Source organism: Macrotis lagotis, chromosome 1 (genome assembly GCF_037893015.1).
Source record: "Macrotis lagotis isolate mMagLag1 chromosome 1, bilby.v1.9.chrom.fasta, whole genome shotgun sequence".
Classification (NCBI taxonomy): domain Eukaryota; kingdom Metazoa; phylum Chordata; class Mammalia; order Peramelemorphia; family Peramelidae; genus Macrotis; species Macrotis lagotis.
The window spans coordinates 52,328,681-52,354,719 of NC_133658.1; the positions used below are offsets into that span (position 1 = coordinate 52,328,681).

The window sequence follows — 26,039 nt, forward strand, 5'->3', positions numbered from 1 at the left end:
AAAAAATTGAGAGCAGTGTGGGAGCCAAAAAATTTAGAGAACACTTCCCTAGAAAATAAGAGGAACCACCTCTTTGTCTATCAGTCCGCCTCCAAACCATACCCAAAATGTTTGTGTAGCTATATGAAAGTTTTCATGACTGTTTCAGGTTACTGATTGTTCTAGTTAAGAGTTTCCCCAAAATATAAAATTCAGACAAGTTGAGATAGACGTTATGTAGAAATGAAGCTTCATAGAGAAATATGTTCTTAAATTAATAAATCTATTCTTCCCCCCCCCCCCCCCCCCATCCCCTTGTCCACGCTAGGAGATGAGGTCAATGAACTTTTAGTAAAGTATCTTGCCCCCCCCCCCAGGACTCCTGGTAATTCCCTGCTTCCAGTCAAAAGACCAGCCCCTGACTATAAAACACTGGATCCCTGATTTAGCCTGAAGGGATTAAGTCTTTAAACTACCTCCCCTCCTCTGCATGTTCCTGATTACCTCATCTCTGCTTTTTGAGCTACTGCCGAATGCTCCCTTCATCCTCCTTAAAAGCTCAGTTTACTCCTCAGTTGAGCTGCTCACCCTCCTTTGGAGGGCAGCTGCTTAGCAGGGATTGGGATCCTTCACCCCTTTGCTCTTCTCTATTACTTACCACTTGCTTACTTGTCTTACTGTGAAGGTAGCCTGCTCTGGGGGAACCTGCATCCCCCAAATAACCTCCCACATTTTCCTCCCTCCAGCTGCCTTGATGTTCTCACCAGCCCAACTTGTTTCTTCTTAACTTCACTACTACTATTAAATGCACTGTAGTCACCTGTGAACATTTGCTGTAAGCTGTGAATTAAAACTTGGGCCTTTTCTCCAAAAAATAAAGAAAAAAAGAAATGAAGCTTCAAAGAAGATAGCAGATAAATAAAAATATAAACAGAGGAAATGAAAATAAATACGTATTTTTATATATTTACCACATATATGATCTTAACATAATTGATTTCCTTCCTAAATATATCATGAAAGTGACAGGACTAGGCCTCTAATGTCTCAATGCATCTTATTAGTTATTGGGTTAAAAAAAAACCCGAAGATACAGAAGATACAGAAGCAGTGAGAGAAGAAAGCTTGTAACACCATGAAGAGATTCTGGATTCTGAGTCAAGTGACTTTCCGAGTTGTTTTCCTGCTCCCTCATTTTAAAACATTTGTCAATGTAGTTGCTTTTTTCCACTTCTCTTTCTTACTAGTTTGTTCTTTCTGAGCTCCAGACCTTGACATGCTCTCCTTTGAGTGCCTCTGTCTGTAGCTGCTGGGCCCCCAGTGTCTAGCTTTGTCTGAATTCTGACTGAGACTCCGTCATAAAAAAAAAGGGGTCTTGTCTCTGGGAAGAAGGCAGGAAGCCTTCTCATTCCTGAGGCAGAAAATGTACAGGGCGTGATGCCAGGTGGCCACAGTGGGCAGTTTTCTCAGGGGATTGTTTCTTCTCAACCATTGTCTGTACATAGAAAATAGCTTGAGGGACAAAAATACCTCCCTGGATTCCTTTTGTCACTTAAAACTTGAATGCATATTCAGAAATCATTAGATGTTGAGCTCCATGAGGGTCATGGCTTGCTCTTCCTTGTATCCAGATTTTTTTTGTTTTTTCAAGGCAGTGGGGGTAAGTGACTTGCCCAAGGTCACACAGCTAGGCAATTATTAAATGTCTGAGGTCAGATTTGAACTTGGGTCCTTCTGACTCCAGGGCTGGTGCTCTATCCACTGTGCTACTCAGTTGTCCCTATCCAGATCTTTTTTATACAGATATGAATTTTACTAAAATGAAGTCTAAATATTACAGAGTTTTCGGTGATAGAATTTGGTCAACAGTGTATAGGAAGAGCTAAGAGAATATGTGTGTGTGTGTGTGTGTGTGTGTGTGTGTATACACATACATATGTGTGTGTAATAAACACGTGCAATATCTATGATATACATACATGTACAAACACCTATGTATGTACAGCATACAACCACATGTGCTTTTTTTGCATCACTCTTCACAGGTTGGCACACAGTAGCTGCTTAATAAATGCTTATTTTGTCTGATCTAGATCTGTACTCTTAGTAGTGTGAATTGCAGCCTATCCAAGCTATCTCATCTATCCCTCAAAATCATTTTCTGTGCGTAAACTTTTTTTTCATTTTAAGAGGAAAATAGAGAATGAAAGGGGGGGATTTTTTGTTATTGTTGTTCTGTGTTGGGAAGCGGTTGAAAAATTGACAGACTAGACCAAATGGGGAAGCACGAGAAACCTACATTTAGCTAACCTCCGGGGATTTTTCTTGTTTCCTCTCTAGGACTTTAATAGTAACAATATTAATAAAATGATAATAATGATTGTCCTTTGTTCTTAATGAAAACCATGATATCAGGGAGGTGATGCCTTGACAAGCCCATAAATTGGATTTGAGTGGGGGTTGGGGCAGGGTAGGCTGTGCTTAGTCACCAGCCTCACTTTCTCTTCCAGAGCCATCTTGGTCCAGTGGCCAGATGCAAATCAGAACTACCAAAGATGGCCCTGGAGGTTCAGACAGTTGTGGTTAAATGACTTGCCCAAGGTCACCAGCTAGTGTCAAGTGTCTGAGGTTCTATTTGAACTCAGGTCATCCTGTCTTTGGGATGATCCTCTATCCACCCTTCATCTATAGTAATAAAATAGTAATGTTAATAATAATTCCTTATGCTTATATGACTCTTTATTAGATAATCTATAATTCTGAAATATCTTGTAAGGCATGGTGAAATAATAATAACAATAATAATACTTTATGTTTATATGACACTTTGCTTAATACTTTACAGATGGTATATAAGTCTAAAAATATCCTTGTAGGGGCATAGTGAAATAATGTTCACATGACATTTTCCTTAGTACTTTACAGATAGCATGTAATTCTGAAAATATCCTTATGGGGTAAATAGGATTCCAGATATCCCATGGCAAGGATGTGGAATCAAGGGAGTTAAAAAAAGTGGTTCCAGTTTATCTAGAGTTACCATGAGAAGATAGAAGACTTAAGTTGTCTGACTCATGGAATGAACTGATAGAATTCTTTTTCCTTCTCTTAGCCCATGAAGTACATGCACTGCAAATTCTATCAGTGAGTACTCTTTACTATTTAGATTTCATTTTAAGAAAATCCCTATTTATATAAAAATAAAGTTATAGAAGACTTTGCATTACAAAAATATTAAAAAAAATAGTTTGCTGAGAGTTGTAGAGATTTGGTTTTTTAATAGCTCAGCTTTGTCAGAGACAGAGAGTGGCCACTGCCAATGAAAGATCAATCAGAATTTGAGATGAAACATTTCTGAAATTAGAATGGAAGGGTTTTCCCTTGGGAAGAACCAAGTGCTTCTGAACTGCAAGTGTGAGGACTGTGTAAAATGATGGTCGTGAGTGAGTGATCCACATGGAAGAGTTGAATTGTTCACCTGTCCTGTTGTTTCTTCCTTCCTGCAGATGGGCTGGGGAGACCTGGGCGTGTTTGGAGAGCCTTCTAGAGAGACCCCTCATCTAGACAGAATGGCTGCTGAAGGGATGCTTTTCCCCAATTTCTATACTGCTAACCCCCTATGCTCTCCATGTAAGTCAACTTGAGCTGGTCCTCCAGGGTGCCAGGGTAGGGACCTCCTCAGCTGACAGTGAGAAACTCTGGGCGCCCCCCCTCCCAGAGCTCTGGTTAGTGACTGGTCTGTTGGAGCCTTCCTGTTTTTACAGGGACTCATCTGGAGAGAGGTCCATCTGTTAGAAGGAGCACTGGACAAGCAGACAGAAAAGATCCAAGTTCAGATCCAGTGCTGACTTGTAAGAGCTGAGTAATGAAGTCACTTAACTGAACCACTGTTTTCTCATGTATAAAATTGTAATGATGATGATAATGGTGGTGAGGACCTGAGTTGCTGTAAGAAACAAATGAGGTGGTATATATGAATACCTTGCAGACTTTGTCATTAGGTAAACATCAGGTGGCATTTATCACCTTTATAAGGTATTGAGAGCTTAAGCCTCTAATCCCGTCCTGATAAGAAATTACTTTGTATTCCTCATGGAATGTTATGAACACCCTGAAGAGGAGGAAAGTGGGAAATATTCCTGAGAAGGGAGGGTTGGAAGGATAGTGTTGAGGACCACCTCAAGATCCCATAAGCCATTGGAGAGGGAGGTATGGTGGCTTTAACTGCCAAGTTACAGCCATTCAAGATCTTTCCTTCATGCCCATTTTGTTGTATTTTTTAAAAAATGTTATTTTCAATACTAAATTCTCTCTCTCTAGTCCCTCTTCTACCCATTGAGAAGGCAAAAAATACAATACTCATTATACACATGGAGTCATGCAAAGCATTTTCGCATTAACCACTTCATTTCTTTTTCAATTACTTTATTCCAATCTAAATGTGCCCTTTTCCCCCAGATATTTTATTTTTTACAATTACATATAAAAAATTTTAACCTTCATTTCTTCAAAATTTTGAGTTCAAAATTTCCTCCTCTCCCCTCTAATGAAAAGACAAGCATTTTGATATAGTTATACGTATGCAATATGCAAAACATATTTCCATATAAGTTATGCCATTATCCATTTCTTACTGTTTTTCCTGTCTTTTTAGCAAGAGCAGCACTTCTCACAGGCCGCCTTCCCATCCGCAATGGATTCTATACAACCAATGGGCATGCCCGAAACGGTAAGGATTTTTGTCCTTTTACCCTCATAAATCCCTTCACTCCCTCCCTTTCCTTGGTTAAGTAGCTCTGCCAAAAGTATTAGGCCAAAAGATAGAAAAGGACTGAGGCTGGAGCTGTCCACCAGTGAGACCCCAGAGCTTCTAAAGGCTCAGGCTGGTGGAGAAGCAGGAAGACCCCAGGTCAGTGGCAGCCGACTGAGCTTGAGGTGATAGATTTAGACACGCTTTTAGAAAGTTTGTTTCTCTTGATGTAGGACAAAAAAGACAAAGACTTGTCAACTCCTTCTGGGTGATCCACCCTGCTGGCAGGGGAAGGTGGCAGAATAGAGTCTGGAAAAGCTTCAGAGGACCCCCCCACACACACACACACACACTCTCTCTCTCTCTCTCTCTCTCTCTCTCAGGTCACATGGTTATAGGAAGGACCCTGAAGAGTCAGTTGTCTGTGCAGAAGGAAGGAGGGAACCTGGACCTGGGGGAGGGGGGGAGCAGAGGGGACCAGACTCATTGTTGGGAGAGGGAGGGGGAAGAGGCTCCCCTGGGACATGAAGGGCAGGACACAGTCCTTATAGGCCTGGAAGCCCGGGAGGAGGTTCTCTGCAGAGGCCAATAGCAGCAAGGGTTCAAGGGGCCCTCTGAGATGAGCCACAAGGTGGGGGAGGCTCCTCCAGCCCCGTTTTGTTCTTTCCTCCCTGCCATACCTCTTGATGATCAAAGCCCAGGTTTGGGATTTATTCTCAATCAAAATAACCTTTCTGAAGAACCACATGATTTTATGACTTCCCTCTTGGTGCAAATAAGAATACAAAGCCATTTTGTTTTCCTCAGCTTACACACCTCAGGAAATAGTCGGAGGAATCCCAGATTCGGAGTTCCTCCTTCCTGAGTTGCTGAAGAAAGCAGGCTATGTCAATAAGATTGTTGGCAAGTGGTAAGTTTGGTTTGAGTTTTCTCCCCCCCCCCCCCCAATTTTCCAAGCAATCATTACTAAAATTTCCTAACAAGGAAAATTTGTTAGTTTGGAAATGGAAAAACTTTATATTCTAACCTAGATACAATCTGACATATAAAAACTTTGGGGAAGGGAAAAAAACTGAATAGAAGTCACAAGACTTGATCATGGAACAAATCCAGTGTTGCAGGACCCAAAAATTCCATGTGGTTTAGAATATAAACAATGCAGTAGCTCTTCTGGTCTAGACCAGCAAAGGAAGCTTGGGGAAGCACCGCCTACTGTGTGCACAGCTCTGGGGTTGCAAGTGGAGCAGAAAATCCTTACCTCCAGGGCGCTCATATTCTAATGAATATGAGAGGTTTCAGCTTCAGGTTAGATGGAAGGATGCCCAACCCTAGGGGCAAGTTACAGAAGCCAAGGCCTTTTCCTCAGGCTCCTTTCCACTGACAAATCAGATCAGTTTCTGATGTGCTGTGGAGTCAGGGGCCTTGACAAACAACCCTCATGGGTGGGGGTAGCCCCTGAGGAGCTAATGGCTGGGGGCTTATTCCCAAGGCTCTTGGACTCCATGTCCTGGCTGTCCCTATCTGGGCCTGGATGGGGCAGGCATGTTGACCTGATCTGGCCCTTGTTGGGGCCTTGTTGCAAATATTTCCATAAATGTTTACTTTTGTTAAAACGTAAAGGTTCTGCAATGTTTGTCATTGCTGTAGATACTTCCTATCCTTAGTAGACAGTCTTCATGAATTGCTTGCAATTCATGGTTGCAAAAAGGTATCTGCTGCATGATGAGAAGGAGCTGAGCTACTCCTCATATAGTCATATACCCTATCTGTGGCCTCATACTGGAAGCCTCTTCATCTTGGGAGAAGGTACCAGAGCTAGGGCCGGATTTGCCCAGGCTGCAGGAGGCCACCAAGAGCTTGGACTCTAAGAGGAGAGGTGAGTCTTGGGCTGGGGTCACTGTGATCTGGAGTCAAATGTTCCCAAGAGGAGGATGGCCTTCTCCCTGGGAGTACTGGTGGAAAAGGGCCATGTGGGCTGCTGGCTCTGTCCTCCATCTGTCTCTTTCTTACCTCACTCCTCTAGCTAGCCCTTCCTGCCTCATCCTCGTTAAAAGAATGCTCTTACTGTATACATAAGGGGTGTCATGACAGCCACTGAGGAAGGTGTAATGTTTAGAGTTGGTGCTGAATGGTTGTAAAGGCATTGGCATTATTGATATGTTACCCTCGACTCTCCAGGAGGCAGATGCCCAGCTAGGCTGAAACTGGCATTTAGTGGCCCCCTCTCTACCTCAGTCCCCCCAACTATGTTCAGAGTAGCCTCTCGACCAGTCCAGGCTCCCTTGGAAAAGGAACAAACCCCTCAACTCAGGACCTTACAGGTTCAGAGCCTTGGACAAGGACTCTTTTTCAATAGAATTTTTTTTTTCTTTCTCCCATTGGAAAAAAGAAAAAAAAAACCATTGTAACATGTGACGGTTATTCCCAAAGTTACTTTAATATATATCCCCTTTGGCCTAGATATACACCACTAGTACTGTACTCCAAAGAAATTAAAGACAAAAAAGATCTATGAAAAGGATATACAGACTATTTAAGCATCTCTTTGGTTGTAGCCAAAATTTGGAAATTCAGGTGCCATTCATTCCTATTAGGGAATAGCTAAATATACTGTGGTATATGAATGAAATGGAATAGTTTAATGCCCTAAGAAATAGTGAAATGGACAGTTTCTGAGGAAATGAGGAGACCAGCAAGATCGGTCTAGGAGAGGAAAAACAACTCTGAAAGACTTTTGAACTCATTCCAATCAAGTGACAAATCACAAGTCCAAAAGAATGAAAATTATACATGTGGTTACTCACCTGACTGGAGAGATAAGGAACTTAAAATACAGAGACATACATTTTTGAACACAATTAGTATGAGAATTTGTTTTTTTACAAACTAGGAATATATTTATCAAGCAATTTATTTGGGGTTTGAAAAAAATTTCGTTTTCAATTTGGATCAATGTACAACATGGAAACAATGTAAAGACTGACAAATGACTTTCTGTGGGGGTGGGGGGAGGGAAGTAAGATTAGGGAAAAAATTGTAAAACTCAAAATAAATAAAATCTTTAAAAAAAAAATTTTCTGGGAGTACCTGGTATAGGAATAGGTTAGTAGGAGTAGGAATTAGTAGGTGATTATTTTTGTAAATGGATATTTATGCTATGATAGTCCATATTTTCAAATAAGTAAAATGAATACACAAAGAAAAGAACAAATTTCCTTAACTTGTAGAATTAAGGAAAATAAATCCCCACACTGGTCATATCCAAAAGACACTCTCTGCAACCACACATCCCATCCCTTCCAAGTCACTTTTCAGGTGGTAGCCTGCTTCATCCTGGGCCTTCTGGATCCTCTGGACTCATGGTTGACCATTGCATTGATCTTGTGGACCAGGGACTCTTGCAATAACCCAACAATGTCCCCGACCCCATGGCCTCATGGCAATATCCCAAAATCCTGAAGCACCTGTTTGGTCTCCTAAAGGTCACTCCTTAGTATCAGAGTTCTATTGAGACTGTGAAAGAGTACTCAAAGAAGTAAAAGTAAGGGGCAGCTAGGTGGCGTAGTGGATAAAGTACTGGCCCTGGAGTCAGGAGTACCTGGGTTCAAATCCGGTCTCAGACACTTAATAATTACCTAGCTGTGTGGCTTTGGGCAAGCCACTTAACCCTGTTTGCCTTGCAAAAACCTTAAAAAAAAAAAGAAGTAAAAGTAAGCAGATCTGAAAATACAGAGAGTTTTCCAAAATTTGTAATGACTTCCTTCCTTGTTCCTCACCTGCTTACTCCACCCCTTCCCTCAATTCTTGTCTGAAGGCCCAACTCCAGACTTACCTCCCCTGAGAAGCCTAATGATTGCTCCCTCTTCTGAACTTGTATAGCATTGATTGCCTACACTATCTATTGGAATTTCTGTATCCTGCCTTGCATTGTTATTTATTTCCTTAGTTTTTGTCATCTCTCCCCATATAGAACCTAAATTCTGTGAGGGGAGGGCTTGTGTCTTGTACTACCTCTCATCTACTCTGTTGTTGAGCACAGTTCCCTTGCATGGAACAGCTCATCAAATGTTTGGTGATGGAAATTAAAATGAATAAAGGACTATAGAAGTTATCATCTTTGGAAAATCCTGGTTGTCAGGAGGTTACTTAATAACTGGGGAGGAAACCACTCCTTCCTGATCCTTCAGCAGAATGGGGAAGCTGCCCCTGCCAGACTAATCAGCTCCAAAGTGATTATTGGTTTAGTCAATGAGGAGAGGCCAGGGCAAAATACACTGGGGACCTTGGAAAGACTTTGTCTGATGGAATCAAGCCCCATCAAACTTCCAGGCTGATCTTTGTAATAGAGAAAGTGGAGAAAAGCTGGATAAATAGAAAGCTGAGGAAAAGGTGCCAAAACTAGCATGAGGAATTGGTTGGCATACAGAAGAATGACCAATCTAATCATGAACAGTTAACAGGCAGCGGATTGGATCATGGTACTGAATGAGCAGGTCTGTAGTGAACATGATTCAGGATTCATATCGATCAGTTCATTCAGATGTGCCAATGCCAGAATTGAACGGGGAGAAAAAAACAGGCCCCAAAACCACATTTAGTCTTTCAAAACATTATTAGTAAGTAACCAGGAGAAACACTAGCAGAGGGAAATCTCCAGAGGCAGCAGTGAGGGACTGGGGCATAGCTTCCTAGAAAACAGGAACCTCCTATTTTTGTGTACAGGAACTACTCAAAAAGATGGTGGGGGCTAGAGTGAATGAAAGAAAGGTGTGAACACTTATTTGTTAGGCACTGTCCTGGGGAGACAAAATTAGATATTAAAAAAATTAAATATTTCTTTCAAAAATATAATGAAAAAGAAAAAGAAGAAAAGTCTTCATTTTAATAGAAGATAGGCCTCTGGGGGACTAGTGATAGGAGAGATGGGATTGGTTAGGGAAAGGGGGCACAGCATAGAGAAGTAGGCAGAGGCGGAAACTTAATGGTAAATGGATGAATTTCACTAGGACCTAGGGCTTGGATCCTGGAAAATCCCATGTCAAGAAGATTCTCAGAATGGCTGGACTGACAAAGATGTTGCTGCAGCCAGAAGTCTGGGGTACACTCTCCTGCAGCACAGGGTCCAGGCAAAAAGTGGGTCCAGAGGACAGACCCGATTAAGCAGAGAAACAACAGCAAAGGGGTGACTGGGAGCTCCTGATGAGAGAGCCCCCCCCACAGTCAGGTCTGCCCGACTGGCTGAATAGTGGCCTTGGACCATTCGGTGATGTCTGCCTTTCTGCCCCCACTGGGAATTCTAAAACCACAAAGTCCCATCTCCTGGGAGTTCTGTTCATTGCTTTAAGCATTTCCCAATTATATTTTAATCTACTTTGACTGCAGCCCAGGGAATGACTCCTCTCCTGACATTTGTTTAATGATTTAAGGTTTTGCAAAGCACTTTACCTATGTCTTCTCAGTGAATGCTGAGGTCCCCATTTTACAACTGAGGAAACTGAGGTTGAGAGTTAGTGACTTAATCCAGCATCCTAGAGCTTGTTAAGTATTCAAGGCAGAATTTGAACTCAGGTCTTCCTGAAGCTAGGCCCAGCACACTCTATGAAAGTGACATCTGACAGCAGGCAAGTTTGGACAGGGGACAGTCAAGGCAAGACCCCCCCCCCTTTCAATTTTCTGGTCTGTTCAAAAAGGATAGTCATGCCTGTTCTGCCTACCTCACCTAGCTGTTTGGATGCTGAGATAAAAATGTTCATTATTGGGATCATTTTATAAGGGAGAAAAATTGATAGTTTACTAGCAACATCTTAATTCTCAAATTCCATTAAGCTTTGATTGTAAGCCAGAATGTATCCTAATGAGTTGTGTAGAAACCAGAAATTAATGGATTGGATTATCTAGGGAGAACAGGGCATTAGGGTCCTGGGTCCAAAAGAGAGGGTTCATAGAAGAAAATCCAGAGCAATTAAAGGATAGATCTAAGATGGTGAAGTCATACTGAAAAGGATGCAGACGGATTCTTCTTTTCCCCAGTGAATATGAAACAAAGATTGAAAAGATAGAGCTCAAGCGTCCTCAAGGAACAATCCACAAAGTCTAGAGCTAGAACTCAGAGACCCCTGCCCTCCCAGCCCAGGGCAGGGGCTCCTTCCACTCCGAGAGATGGAGCTCAGCAGGCACTCAGGCTCCCAACTCCTGCCCTAGTGATTTTATTGTTTTTTGAATTTTACAATTTCCCCCCAATCTCACTTCCCTCCCCCCACCCCACCCCCAGAAGGCAGTCTGATAGTCTTTACATTGTTTCCATGCTATACATTGATCAAATTTGAATGTGTTGAGAGAAAAATTGTATCCTTAAGGAATAAATAAAGTATCAGAGACGGCAAAATTACATGATAACTTTTTTAAAAAAATGAATTAAAGGTAATAGTCTTTGGTCTTTGTTCAAACTCCACAATTCTTTCTCTGCATACAGATGGTATTTTCTATAACAGCTACACTAAAATTGTGCCTGATTGTTGCACTGATGGAATGAGCAAGTCCACCGTGGTTGATCATCGCCCCCATGTTGCTGTTAGGGTGTACAATGTTCTTCTGGTTCTGCTCATCTCACTCAGCATCAGTTCATGCAAGTCTTTCCAGGCTTCCCTGAATTCCCATCCATCCTGGTTTCTAATAGGACAATAGTGTTCCATCACATACATATGCCACAGTTTGATTGGCCATTCCCCAATTGTTGGACATTTCACTCAATTTCCAGTTCTTTGCCACCACAAACAGGACCTGCACTGGCTTCTTATTGCCTAAAATAGATGATGCTCAGAGCCCTTCACTGAGACTTAACTGTGCTGGGGAGGGAGAGTGAGTAGGGCCCACCCGTCCACTGGGGCCAGCATTGTCTACGGGTCCTTGTGAGACAGTGACTAATGTCCGGAGAAGACTGAGCAGATGTGTGTGTTCCTGCCTATGAAGAGCATCGCATCCCTTCTCTAAAATCTCATTGTATGGAGAGCAAGGTTGTTGGCCCCTCAGAAATGATGGGAGCGCCTCTTGAGAAACAAGCTCAGAGTTCTGGACTTGGAGCCATAAAGGTCTGGATTCAAATCCTCCCTCTGATTCTTCCTTTCTGGGTAACTACGGGCAGATCTAACTTTTCTGAGGAGCCTCCATTTCCTCATTTGTGAAATGGGGGTATCTTTAGCACCTGCCTCATTATACTCAGCCATGAGGCGCCCATGAGAAAGAGTATGTTACAAAGTGATGTAAATAGAAGTTATTGATAACAGTATTATCATCTTGAAGAACCTGCCTTTTGGGGGCCAGACCAGCCCCCTCCAAAGCTGGAGGAGATCTCATTTGTGCTGTGTCAGCTGGAGGCCGAGTTGGGCTATGGGAAGAGGGGGTCTCTGCTGCCCCTGCTCTCAGGGTCCTCCTGACTGGAGAACCCAGAAGGATTAACTGTTCCCCAAAGGGAGGAAGAAGGAGGAAGAAGCCTGGCAGGAAGTTCTCCACAGCTTAGATTGACGCCTCCGATGTGTGCTGGGGGTTTGCAAACTGGAAATCCCCCCTCTCTCTCTTGACTCCAAGCAGATGATCTTCGTTCCTTGGAACAGATTTCACAGTTATCACCAAAGTGGGCACTTTGCCCGTTTTATCTTCTAATCACTCAAATCTACATAAATAATACAGGGCTTTGGGGGAAATTATAAGTACATAGTTAGCAGATCCTGGAGCTGTTCCAGGCTGTTACGTGGAGTCATTCTGCACACATGATAAACCTCCACACATAAGCTTAATGGGCCCACTTAAACCTGTGGTGACCTTTTGGGGCCGTTCTCAGAACAGAGACTGTCCAGGGCTAGAAGAAGAGATTATTGGAACTCCAAGTAACCTTATTGGGAAAAATGCTTTATAAATGTCTGTAGACCCTGTTAATATTAGCAGACCCATAGGAAAGAACCTAGAGTGATGGAAAATTCATCATTTCAAACTGTTTTGTCCTCATGTTGTACCCTGGGTTTGAGGTGAGAAGGAAGCCTGTGGGGATGGTATTTGAAGGACTGAGGCCATGGAAGTAGCTGTGATTTGGAGGTCCAGGGCATTGCCCGATTATTAACCCTTTCATATAATTCAAGACCTTTTAAAAAATCATTACTACATAGTATTTTGCCTCCCCCATTTTGTGAATCCCTGAAATGGCTTGGGTTCCTGTTTCTAGGCATCTAGGTCACAGGCCCCAGTTTCACCCCTTGAAGCATGGATTTGATGAATGGTTTGGATCCCCCAACTGCCATTTTGGACCTTATGACAACAAGGCCAAGCCGAACATTCCTGTTTACAGGAATTGGGAGATGGTTGGCAGGTAATGGAGTTTTTTCTCCCTCATCCCCCTCCCTTTGTGAAATCATTCCATTTACTTTCCTTCTCACCTTTTCCAGGAAGCAACATGTGGTTGGAGTTTTTAACTCACTTATTCTTGCCAAACTGTTAAAGTGACCCATGTCACTCTAGGCTGGGGACTTGTTCCTCTTCCCTCCCATTTAGGTCTGGTCTAAAAGTTTTAGAATCATCTGTATCTCCCTGTTATGTGGATCAATCAGTTAACTTAGTGTCTGGGACACTATTAATTTATATATTAGCAGTGTCAACAGTGGGATTGTTGGGCTCTTTCCATAGACCTCATATAGCAAGTAAACCCCACTTTGAGATGACGGGAAGTCATAGCCTAGGAGTTGATCTAATCAGTTGGTAGGGAGTGCCCAAAACTTGTGTATAGAATCATCCTCATATCAGTGAAGTTATCTCTCTCACTTAGCCCAGCATACTAATTACCTATCATCACCTAATGAAGAATCAAGGAAGTAAACCCACTCAGTTCTTTTTTAATTGTTCCCCCAAAGTGTTTAGATTGTTAATGTACTTATAGCCCTATCCCCCCATCCTTTTTGATATGATTCATAAGTTAAGCATTTCCTTCTTTTTGCTTAATCAAAAGGGAAGAGAGAAGCTCTCCCATCCTGGGTCTGCTGACTTCTTATTTTGCATTATTTTCAGATTTTTTGAAGATTTCCCTATTAATCTCAAGACAGGAGAAGCCAATCTAACTCAGATCTACTTAAAGGTATTGGAGAACTAGGTGTAGGATGGGCTGTTCAGTGCCTGCAGTTATATTGGGGTGTTTGGCTCCAGATGTAAGGAAAGAATTAATTTTCATTTGCAGGAAGCATTGGATTTTATTAAGAAGCAACAGACCCATCAACAGCCTTTTTTTCTCTATTGGGCCATTGATGCCACCCACGCACCTGTGTATGCTTCAGAATCTTTCTTGGGTACCAGTCAGAGAGGGCGGTAAGTAATTTTATGATTATTATTTTTATAATGCCAGAAAAGTGCAGTTGTATTTCCCATCTGGGACTGTTGGAAGATTAGTAATAGTAGTGGCTTCACCTTTGATCAGCTGTGTGACCTTGAACTTAAACATTTTTGGTTTCCCCCCCTTTAAAAAAAAGAGGTAATGACTTTGATGATCCATTTTATTAAAGCCATAGAATAGCATTTAATGTGATTTTAGTTGTTGAACTGGTGCTTGCCCCGAGTTAATCACTCAAAGTTTGCAATTATCTTTTTGCTATAGTTATGGAGATGCTGTTCGAGAAATTGATGATAGCATTGGGAAAATACTGAAGCTGCTTCAGGATCTGGGTATCCAAGAGAACACATTTGTGTTTTTCACATCTGATAATGGAGCTGCCCTCATTTCCTCTCCCAATGAAGGTAAGTATCTTTTGTTAACCCTTTCCATGACTTCATACTTATCAATAAGAATATAGACTTAGATTCATAATTTCTACATGATGTGTTCTATAGGCCATACACAGAGCCACTTTGGGCCAGACCAGATACTGGACAATTCTCCTTAGGGTGATATGATTGTCCTCATGACATCAGCCTCAGAATTACCACTGCTTAAAATTCAGGTTTTTTTTTTTTTTTAATGAGCCACCATGGGCCTGCCTTTCATTCCTAGGATTATCAAGAATCTTTTTTAAAACTTATTATATTTTCAAACTCTGCTGTCCTTTGGAATAGTCATTCATTCATCATAAACTTTAGAAGCTGGAGGAGCCTAGAACATTCCAAAGAGTAATACCTTCTAGCTAAATTAGTACATCTTTGTATTTTTCCTAAAACTTCTTTTGAGTCACAGGGTTGTTCCACTTGTAGAAAAATGGAGATTTGATCTCTTAACAAACAAGATTATAGACATCCTTTCTATTCAGTATTCTTTTAGTTATTTTCCCAACTAATGCCAAAATTTGTCATAGCTCTCTTCTCAGAATTTAAGTGATTTGAGAAGTGGGTTGATTTCTAGCTTAAAGAGCCCAATTCTAGAAAGCCCAATTTTGGCCTATTTTTATTAATTTTTTTATTCATTGTTTTTGGGGGGTGGGGAGGCAGGGAAGTAAGTGGTCTTAAGACAGGATAGTTGCAGTGAAGTAATCCTCAAACCTCTTTTGATTTCATACTCTTCAGTAAAAGAACTTTTGAGCAAGTATCTTCAATAAAATATAGATTAATTTATGTTATATTAATGTACTTTGGTACTAGTAATTATAGACTTTATAAAATTTAAACTGAAAATAGATATTTAAAAAGGAGGAGATAAAGATAAAATTATATTTGAGGCTAGAGAGTCAATAAGAAACCACTGCAGTTGATTGAATAGGCAGTGACATGTTTAGACCTATGCTTTAAGAAAGTCACTTTAGCAGCTAAGTGAAGAATGCACTAGAGTAGGGAGATACAAGGAGACCAATTAGAAGTGAGCTTCAGGAGTCCAGAGAAGAGATGATTAGCCCTAATGGTAAATTCATGTTCCCCAAGGTCCCCAACATCACTGAGGCTCCATCCTTGGCCTTCTCTTTGCCTCTACACTGAGCTTGGACAGGGTTGTATGGATGGAAAGGGGATGGGTGCAAGAGGTGTTGGGGAAGTAGACTTGACCAGACTTGGTCGCTGATTGGACACGGCCAAGGTGAGGAAAAGCCAGAAGTAAAGGAGGCTACCTATCCAGATTGTCTGACCCAGTGATTTTTGAATGCTCCTTCCTTCCAGGTGGCAGTAATGGGCCATTCCTATGTGGGAAACAAACCACCTTTGAAGGTGGGATGAGGGAACCAGCAATTGCCTGGTGGCCTGGACATATACCTGCTGGACAAGTAAGTAGCTCAGGTTAGTGGCTTAGTTAATTGCATCGGGTGAGAAAACCTTCCAAAAAGGTGACATTGCAGCCCCAAGGTCATCTTGAACCACAGCTGATATTTGTGCTCTCTCTCTCTCTCTCTTTCTTTCTTTCTCTCTTTCCTTTTGGTTGACTTTCCCTCCCCAAGCCTTGATCCATTTCAGTCTCTCTGAAGTGCTGTGATCAGAAGTCATTTCCATAGACTCCTGCCCAGAACTCCACCCCTCCTCAGAAGTGAACCCTTCCTTGTCTGAGCTCCACAGTTAACTATCAGACTCGGGGCTTACCCTGACCAGGACCCTTCCTATTGGAGGGAATTAGCAGATGATCTGTTGGTGCCAGGCCACGTGGAGAAAAGGACCAGACCACACTAGAGATTAGCAAGTCTGGGCTGGGGAGCTGAAGTGTTGGATTGAAAAAGAAACGCTCACATGAATCTCCAGTTCCTACCCTGGGCGATCTGCTCGCTGCCTTTCAGTTTTTTCTGCTCAAAATTGGTGCGATAGCTGCTAAAGTGATGAAGCCCCAGGCCTATTATTTTGTGCTTTCCTCAGTTACAGACTGTCTTCTCCTGACTTCTGATTGCTTTTGCTGTGTCAGGGATTTTTGGTTTTTCAGTGAGACATGTCATCTGGGGTGTTTCCCACTCCCTGTGCTCTAGATATGTACAGTGTTGGACACATAGGTGCTTGGGAAATATTTGTTTATGGATTTAAGAGTGGGGAGCTAAAAGGGGAGTAGACAACATCCATACCTTCAAAGAATTTAATAAGGTGGAGAGACAAAAAAATTCATAGGAATTAAAAAAAGGCTTCTTGCCATATGTCTGTAGCATGCATAGCAAATTTTAGCTCTACCCAGATGCTTCTGGTACTGTTAGAGTTGTCATGGGAGTCAGGTGTGGCTAATTTGGGAGTACTTAATAAAGGCATTAATAGTTAAGCTGTAGTTTTAAAGAAGAGAGGATGATGGTTTAGCAGATGGAAGGAGGAATGAAGCTATTCCTGGCTGGGAAAGGTGGAGAAGGTGGGTGTGAGTGACTCATGAAGAAGGGATGGGGTTGAGCAGACCTACCTGTCGCTCACTCACTCCAGCTTTCTAGTATCCACTAGCTTCTCCCTTTTGTCTCCAGGCCTTTTGGATAAACCATTTTGTATCATTATTTTATCCATTCTTCAAATAGGCAAGCAGCACTAGGAGCCAGGGTAGTACCATGTGCTGAGGAGAAGGACATGCTGTCCTTAAGCTTATGTTCTCACAGAGGAAGGCTGCATTGGAGGGTAGAGGAGGAAGAAGGGGCCCATCCACACAAGGACACAGTCAGACAATCAGCAGCATGATTGGGAGGGAAAGGTTCAGCAGGGCCAGGAAGGTTCTGGTGAGAAGGCTGCCATGTCATGGGGACAGAGTCCACTATGGACCCTTTTCAGTCCAACAGACCCCTTCACAGCAAATCTTCTCCTGGGAAGCACAGCCTGGTCTTGCCATGACACTAAGCCATCCATTGCACCTTCTCAGAGCCAGAGTATTTGTGTGTGTATGTGTGTGTGTGTGTGTGTGTGTGTGTGTGTGTGTGTGTGTGTGTGTGTATACAGCTTTTCTAATGCATCAGCTGGGACATATGCAAGTGTAGGCCTCACTACTTAGTGGTCTACCTCTTCTCTCCTTTCAAATTAGAATCCTCTTCAGGGCAGACACTTGTCCTTTGCTTCCTAAACCCCCTAGAACACTGAAACAGACCTGATTTCACAAGCAGAGTTCTTGTGTGTCATGGCTGGGCAGGGTCATCCTTCAAATTATGGAAGCTGTGATTGGGCTCTCCCTTTTCTGCTCATCACCTTCTCTAGGCTGGCAAACACAGGTCCCTCCACCTTTCCAAATAGGCTGCCTCTGATCAGCTTCTCTTTGATTAGCAATGGCTCTTTGAGTTTGAAATTCCCCAGATCTCCTTGAGATGCCCTGCCTCTGGTTCCAAGACAGGTCTTGAGCTCTTCTAATGAAAGCTTAGTGAGTCAGAGAAGGCACCTATCTTTGCTTTTAATAATTATGACAGACCTTGTAAGTAAATATCACTACAATCAGGTAACCTTGTTTTACAACTATTTGGGTATAAGTGATTCATATAGATATATAAATTTCTATAAATACAAATATCACATAAAATGTCTCTTTTTGGGGGCGGCTAGGTGGCATAGTGGATAGAACACCAGCCTTGGAGTCAGGAGGACCTTGAATCCAAATCCAGCCTCAGACACTTAATAATTACCTAGCTCCGTGGCCTTGGGCAAGCCACTTAACCCCATTTACCTTGCCAAAAAAAAAATGTCTCTTTTTGGAGTCACTCTCCATAAGTCTTTGATTCTCTGTCCATTCATTCCTAACACTTGTAAAAGCACAATGCTTATCCCCTTCCCTTCATCCTCCTTGCTTAACCGTTGCCCCCCTCCCCCCTCCCTTTTCTCACCTGGCATTATTTTTGTTTCTATATAGTCTCATGTGATAATGTTTGACCATGGTCATGCATCCTGACCATTCCTCAGTGGTTAGATGGTGACCTTTTTTGAAAATCACAAATGATGCTTCTCTCAGGATCTTTGAATGAGATCTCTTAGGGTCTGTTCTCAATGATAGAGAACTTTGGAATGAGGGCTTGATAAGGATTTGTTTTGGTGGCCCCAGTATTGTGGATACTTGATTCAAATTGATTCACATGGTTAAGAGCAGCAAGAGAGACTGGGGATGTGCACCAATCTGTTAGTGCAACTGCAGCTCCTGCCATTGACCAGTTGTGTCTTTTGTTAGTTCATCTTCAGTCCCTGCTCCTGCCTTCTACCTAGCAGGCACCCCAAGTCTCGTGGTCCCTCTCACTGGCAGCCAGCAGGAGCTAGGAGTCTCACCATCTGGGGCAGATGTTCTCCAGTTCACCCATTCATTGTGCAGGGGAGAGTAGAAAGTCATCAAGGACTCAGGACTGGCCTTTTGATTGTCTTGGGCAGGGGAGCTCCTGGGTGAAGAAAATCCACAATAGTCCTTCTCTGTCCTGGAGAGCTGCCCAGAGAGGGAGGGCTGGGTCTTCTGGTCCCTCTCTTCTCCATGATCACTGAGCTGCTGCCATGACTTCCCAGTCACTGTGCAGGTCAGATGGGAACAAGTCAATGACCCTAGTCTCAAATACATGGCTGATTTAGTGCTTGTATTGGTTTGCTTTTATCTCTCTCTCTCTGTCTATCTCTCATATTCTCATTCTCATTCTCATTCTCATTTTCTCTCTCTCTCTCTCTCTCTCTCTCTCTCTCTCTCCTTGGAGATGGCTGGGAAGCCCTGGGCTTACCCTGAGAACCTTGTCTTCGCCTTCCCCCATATTCTATTCATTCTTTGCTCAAAGCCATCTCCCTTCATGCTCCATTCCACATTTGCATAGTTCTGAATGTTAGGAATTACTGGGATCATGGAGTCTAATTTCTTTGTGTTATGGATGAGAAAATCTGGGCCCAGAGAATTGAAGAGCCCTATATAAGTGATCTAGTGGGTTCACTGACAAACTTGAAGTCAGAACCCCCTGAGCTCATATCCTGCCTCAGAAGCTTACTAGGCTATGAAACCCTGGGCAAATCATATAACCTCCTCTATAAAGTGGAAAGAATAAAAATTGTTGGGAGAATCAAATGAGGTGACCCCCTTAAGAGATCTTGCAAACCTTACAAAGTGCTTGCTGTTATTATTTTTGTCCATGGTCCAGTTGGCCAGTTTGAGACAAGAGCTGTGACTCTGCAGAACTGTGGGTCCAGCCCTGGAAGGGACCTGGGAGAAAGTCTGGTTTAACTGGATTGTTTTTCATCAGGACCCTGAGGCCCAGTGAGTTCATCCAGGAGCAGAGCTTTTCTGTCCCCTGGACCCACCAGCCTCCCAAACCTCTGCCTCTTCCCTTGCACATCCCTCCTTCCCTAAAACTGTCTTCCCACCTCCTTGGTAATGGGAAATGTGACAGTTTGTTGTCCCAGTCTCAGGCCTCCCTTATAGCATCTTCAGTCCTGATGTCTTAATGTTGGTTATTAGAGACTCTGCCCAGCAGCAGATGCACTGGAGAAAGCCCCTTCTCCTTTTCCAGCTCCATATTCCAGCAAATAAACATTTCAAAGTACCCTGTACCTTGTCTACCTTCTGGAAGGTTCTAACTGAATCAAATCCAGATTCTATTGTTTTTTAATCCCCCCATTGCCCCCCCCAACCAACCTCTCTCTGATTCTTGCACCCTGGCTGGACCAAGACAGCATGGCAACCTTTCCCTCCCCAGCTCCCATGGGGCACCCCCTGAAATTGAATTAGACAGGGATATCAGGCCTGCTCACTGTGATAACTGTGAAAGGGTTTTATTTAAAAACACCCTGACATTTGTTCACCCAGTTTCAAATATTTAGCTTTCTCCCCATTCGATTCCTGGCGGGGGCAACTTTATTAATTGTTGCCTTTGATTCAGAGTTAAAGCTTGGAAGCCCTGATAACAGTCATGGTGGCTATTCTCACTGCAGGGCCCACAGCTAAAGGATTTCATTTTCTTAAAGATGTGATGTGTACACTGAGAGTTTATATTAAAAAAGAGAGCTTCTTACGTGAGTACTACCAGCTGTTCCTTCCTGATATGAGAAATATCTGATCTCTCTCTCTCTCTCTCTCTCTCTCTCTCTCTCTCTAATTTTTCCCCTCTCTCTCTCTCTCCCCCACCTCCAACCCTCTCCCTCACCTCTTTATTTATTTATTTTTTCCTAGCACTGATATTATCTGGATTTTTTTTTCCCTTAAAAAAAAAGTTTGGGTAAGAGGTTGGAATAAAAGTGTACTTACTATTGACCAAAACTGTAGGGCTTTTTTTTCCTCTTGAAATTTTATTTTTTCACTTACTTGGGTTTTTGCACAGTTGCCTATATTTTTCCCTCCTCCTCCACATGGTGCTGTGAAATGCAGATAAATCCAAGTGACTGTGGCATGTGCATTTAATTTCCTTAAGAAGTTTCTCCTCCATGTAGAAGAATGTTCATCAGAGACCAGGGACGTAATTGGATGATTAAAGCCAGCGATCGCCATCTGGTTATGTTTAATGAGGGCCAGGACAAGGAATTGGTGATGGCCCCACAGGACTGTCACAGTGCATTGTCTAAATTAGATAATAGTCAGGGCCTCGCTGCTAATAAGAGCTTTGTGAACCAGGGTCTCTGGGCGGACACTACTTGTTCAAACCCAAGATGGGAAAGGGTGAGTTTGAGGGGCTCAGAAGGGAGACAAACAAGAATCGGTTTCTGGGCCATGACCCAAAGCTCCGACCACTCCTCTGGTGGGGCTGTCTCATCTCTGATGCTCAGAATGTGGAAGCAGGGGGGATCAGCCCTGTTCTTGAAGGACAGTGAGTCCCTCTGACCTCATCCATTTTCCAAAGGAGAAAAGGTCGATAGGAAGATTATTTCTGGTCACTCAGGAATTCCAGCAAAAGAATATTTTCAAATGGAGACAAAAGTCAACTTTTGCTTTCTGTATGTTTCAGAACATTTACAAACATTGCTCTCCAAAGGCCTGCTAGAATATAAAATGTTTTGCTTTGCCATAGAGGGTAATGCAGATTTCCTCCCTTTTGTTTCTCAAAATTCATTCAAGTACCAAAGTCATGACAGATCTCATTTTGTCATTGGCATGTCAGAACTGGAGACTTGGGGTTGGACAGAATTAGCCGAAGCACTGAGGCCAGGCTGGCCAACATGTCCGGGCTCTTTCCAGGCCAACCTTGGTGTAGTAATCAGTGTAACGCCAGATAAACTGAAGCCCCAGGCCCGCCGCCGGCCACATTTCACCCAGCTCTTCCAGCTTGTTGCTTTGCATCTTGTTTTGTTCCCCAGCTCCACATCTCCCCTGAGGCTTACCGTTGGCAAAGGCTTTAAATGATCCCATGCTCAAGAGGATTTTTCTGGGTTTCATTTATCCAAAAGCAAACAGGCTCCATCAGCTTGGCTGACCCTATGGCCTGTCTTTGGGATGGAGAGGGAATTTGCTGTATTTTCTTGGGGCAGGGCGGGGTGGGGCACATGATTATTTTTCATCATTTGAAAAAGTATTTATTAGCAACAAACATTTTTTGACCACCCACAGTGTCCTTGGAGCTTTAGAGAGAAAGTTGGGTCATGTTCCCTCATAGATGAATCTCCTTTTAAATCCTGGATTGTCCATTCTCATGACCATGCTTCAGGGCCCCCTTTGTGAGCTGAGTGACCATCTAGGTCTGTTCAGATAACTGAACCTTGTCTCAGAAGCAAGAAGTTGAATTTGTCTAAACCTGGGTGGCAGGGAATATTGATCCTGGCCAGGCAGCTGCCTTGTTTAAATAATCGGCCTCCATCCACCAGCCAGACAGCAGGTGGATTAATGGACCAAGCTAGGCCAGAGATGGTCATTTCATTGTAAAGTATTGGCTGCTGGCCAAAACATGTCAAGCCTCCTCCTGGGCAAAATCATCACTGTCCCTTCCTTTTGCAGGAATGGATGCAGCCCAGGCTTGCTGAAGCTGCCCCGGAGACTCTGGGACAAGGCTCTTGTCTCTCCCTCTGGCTAACATCTCAGCTTCCCCATATTCTCTCACACACTTGTGGCCCATGCCTGCTTCTTCTTGGGAAAAGGAAGCTAGGGATGTAGAAACCTACGGGGAGATGAGGAGAGCTGGGGGGCTGTGCATGGAAAGCTCTCCCATGGGCCACATCCCAGGATGGCACACCTTTCATCCCAATACCCAAGGTCCAAAGAGTGCCAAGGGTCCAGCTCTGTGGCCTTCCCAGGCCAGAGGATTCTCACAGGGAATTGGGTAGCCTGAAGGGAGGCAAGATCAGGGAGAGGGGCACCAGTGTCCAGTGTGCCAGCTTGGGCTTGCCCTGAAAGAGATCCGAGCTTGGGAGCTCATTGGCATTCAGGGATCCTGATCCCCAGGAACCAGGTCAGGCTTGGGAGCAGGAGGGGAGCTCTTCCAAGACTGGGCCAAACTAGGACTTGTCTCTGGAGGAGGAGGAGAGGGAGCAATGGCTTCTGGGTGCTGACCCTCAGCAACAGGTTGTCTTAGAAACAGAGGAGATGAGTGTGTGATTGTGTGATATGTATGTCTGGCACATGTGTGTGTGTGTCTCTGTATCTGTGTGTGCATGTTGTGTCGATCTGTGTGTCTGTGTGCTTATATGTGAGTGTGTCTGTGTGTCTATGTGTATGTGCCTGGCCATGCCCAGGCAGGCCTCAGGTGCCCCAACCTGGGGCCTAGTGTGCCCCTGGGCTCCTAACGCTTCTGGGTGGATTTCAGGTGAGCCAGCAGCTGGGGAGTGTGATGGATCTCTTCTCCACCAGCCTGTCCCTGGCGGGCCTGAAGCCTCCCAGCGATCGCAAGATTGACGGCATTGACCTTCTCCCAGTCTTTGTGCAGGGCGGACTGATTGACAGGTTAGTTACCACCAGAAGGCTCTGGAAGCCCTGTGCCCGTCCCCTCCTCTGGCTGGCTACCCCATCTCCTGAAGCCGAGCAGAGCTGAGTCTTTAAAATCCCATCTGGTGATTGGGACTTGAGAAAAAAGAATTGTTCCTACCCCAGGCAGATGGATTGGGGGGTGACTTGTAGGATGAGAGCTTTGGGATTTTCAGGCACAAAACATATTGGTGGTAATGAGTCCCTGAGCTGTTGGCAGCATCAGGGCTGGTGTGCAAACCTGGTGGAGTGTGTAAGAGGGGAGTTTAACCAGGGAAGTCTTGGGCCAGTGGTGGGGAGGGAGGAAAGTACATTCTCTTGGACCCAGGAAAGCCCAGTTGGTGGCAGGGTTAAAGAACCAAGGCTTGATTATTGCTGTGGCAGTGTGGTCTGAGACAGGCCCCCCCCAGCACCCCCACCCCCACCCCAGTCCCTCTTGTTGCTGCTTTCCTCTGGACAGTTGTTTAGATGCTTCCTAACAATTTGACAGGGTGAGAAAGAGGGATTAGGGAAACCTCAGACAGAACGTAGCCTTGTGATTAGAGATTATAAAGCCACTACTGCTCCCCAAAATTCCTTGAACAGTACCTCCAAATGCTGGGTTTGGAGCTTTTGTCTAAGTTTTTATTTGCCCAAAGCCTAACTTCTTTTTTTCCCCTGGAACCTTTGAGACTGTGTTAATTTTCCCAGCAGGAATTATTTAAAGGGAATCAGTTCCTTGGTCCTTTTGCAGGACCATGAATTTGAAAGCTTATGCTGAAATAGAGCAGAGGACCAATTCTTAGCAAGGGAAATCAGGGTACTTTCTTTGAGTGTGTGGACTAGGAAGCATTTTACAGCTTTTTACATGTTTATTTTACCCTCTGCTAACATTTCACATTGGGGAGGTGGGGAAACCCACAATCCTTGTTGAATTGCTGGGGAGGCACAGAAGCATCTTGGATCCCAACCATTCTGCCTGGCTCTTCCATTAACTTAGTTCACCCATCTGATGGCTGCTACACACAGGAGGCTGGGAATTCTCTATCCAGACCCCTCACTCTTGTGAGATGTTAGTCCCTGTTTAATTTGTTGAGCTCTGTTAAAAGACAAAAGCAACAACCACAGACTCCAAGGTTGGGTAGCACCACATTTAGAGGTCACTTGTGTCCTGTTCCCTTTTCACCCAATATATCCCCAAGCTGATGGACATGTTTTTAAAGTGTTCATTGAAAACCCACTCTCAAAGAGTATTAGCAGGCAGCCCAGCCATGCCCTGCCTTTGAATTGGGAGGTATTGGTTTCCCTTCTCTCTCTGTGACTTCTGAGACCTTCCCCTTCCCCCATCCCCATCCTATTCTCTTTCTGTGACAGGTCCATCTTCTATTACCGAGGTGATGAAATGATGGCGGTCAGAGTTGGGCAGTACAAAGCCCACTACTGGACTTGGAGCAACTCGTGGGAACAGTTCAGTCAGGTAATTTACCATCTGCTTGGCTTTGCCCACTTGCTCCCAGACAGAAAGACAGGAAGAGCCTTAGGTAAAATGGTGGAGTAAATGGGTTTGGGTTTGGGCCTGATTCCATGCCCCTCCTTCCTCCAACTTTAATTAAAAATTCATGGGAAAAAGCTTTATTTGTGCTACCACCACTCAAAGGTCTTGTGGGGAGGGAGGAGGTCCTAGCACCATAGATCTGGAGTTGGGAGGTCTCAGGCCATCTTGTCCAATCCACTCATTGATAGAGGAGGGAAAATGAGACCTAAGGAAGTAAGTGGTATGCCCAGTGTCACCTAGGCAAGGGAACCCATCCTCTGAGGCAGAGTTTAATCTAGGTCCCATTGCTCCAAACTTCTCCTTGGTTTGTCTCAGTTTCCTCATCTGTCAGATGGGGATGATGATATCATTTCCTTCTCAGGGTTGTTGTGAGGATCAAACAAAGTGGTTTTTGTAAACAGCACAATGTCTAATACATACTAGCTAAATAAAAACCAGCTAAAATATGTAAAAAAATAAATACCAGCTATAAAAGTTCTGAGGTAGGACTTGAACTCAGGTATTCCAGTCTCCAGACTGTGTCTAGCCCAGACATGCTGAGAGTATCCCTCATTGTCATCTCATCTCCATTTTTCTTATGTCTGCTGTTACTGTTCCCTTTCTTCTTGTTGTTTCTTTTTTTACCTTCACTCATTCTTCCTTTGACCTCTTCCTGCTTTCTCTATCTCTGTTTCTCATGTCTCTTTCTCTCATTCTCCTTGACTTCTCCCTTTTCTCTTCAGCCCATTATATCTCCTTCCTCTTCTTTTTCTTCTTATACTTTGCCTATGACTCCTTTCTCTCAATGCTGTTAGTACCCATCAGGAGACTCTCATCATTTCTTTTGCTATCTTTAAGGTTCTTAGATACAGTAAAACTCCATTAATTTGACCTAATTGAGAGAAAGGACAGTTTTAATTAATGAAAGAGCTGAGTCACTGAATTTAGCTTTCTGGGTCAAAAGCAGAGCAGTTCCCATCCTCGGGGAGATGCATTTTATGTCTCAGAGGACTTGGGAGAAGATACAGCGCAGGCTTGGGCCATCCTTTGCCACCAGATTGGCTATCAACACTTCT

At 43.6% G+C, this 26,039-nt stretch overlaps 1 protein-coding gene across 4 annotated transcripts in view; it reads left to right on the top strand.

Annotated features, from left to right (window-relative positions):
* Positions 1 to 26,039, top strand: part of GALNS (galactosamine (N-acetyl)-6-sulfatase) — a 60,755-nt gene that overhangs the window by 3,071 nt on the left and 31,645 nt on the right. For 2 of the 4 annotated variants that reach the window (XM_074201143.1, XM_074201148.1), the window contains exons 2-11: positions 3,486 to 3,609; positions 4,634 to 4,708; positions 5,537 to 5,639; positions 12,945 to 13,088; positions 13,781 to 13,847; positions 13,947 to 14,074; positions 14,361 to 14,500; positions 15,842 to 15,945; positions 23,293 to 23,429; positions 24,804 to 24,906. In XM_074201143.1, coding sequence (XP_074057244.1) covers positions 3,486 to 3,609; positions 4,634 to 4,708; positions 5,537 to 5,639; positions 12,945 to 13,088; positions 13,781 to 13,847; positions 13,947 to 14,074; positions 14,361 to 14,500; positions 15,842 to 15,945; positions 23,293 to 23,429; positions 24,804 to 24,906 — 1,125 coding nt within the window. Of the gene's footprint in view, positions 1 to 3,026; positions 3,124 to 3,485; positions 3,610 to 4,633; positions 4,709 to 5,536; positions 5,640 to 12,944; positions 13,089 to 13,780; positions 13,848 to 13,946; positions 14,075 to 14,360; positions 14,501 to 15,841; positions 15,946 to 23,292; positions 23,430 to 24,803; positions 24,907 to 26,039 lie in introns of those variants that run through there. The other 2 variants (XM_074201163.1, XM_074201155.1) reach the window with 2 other exon arrangements.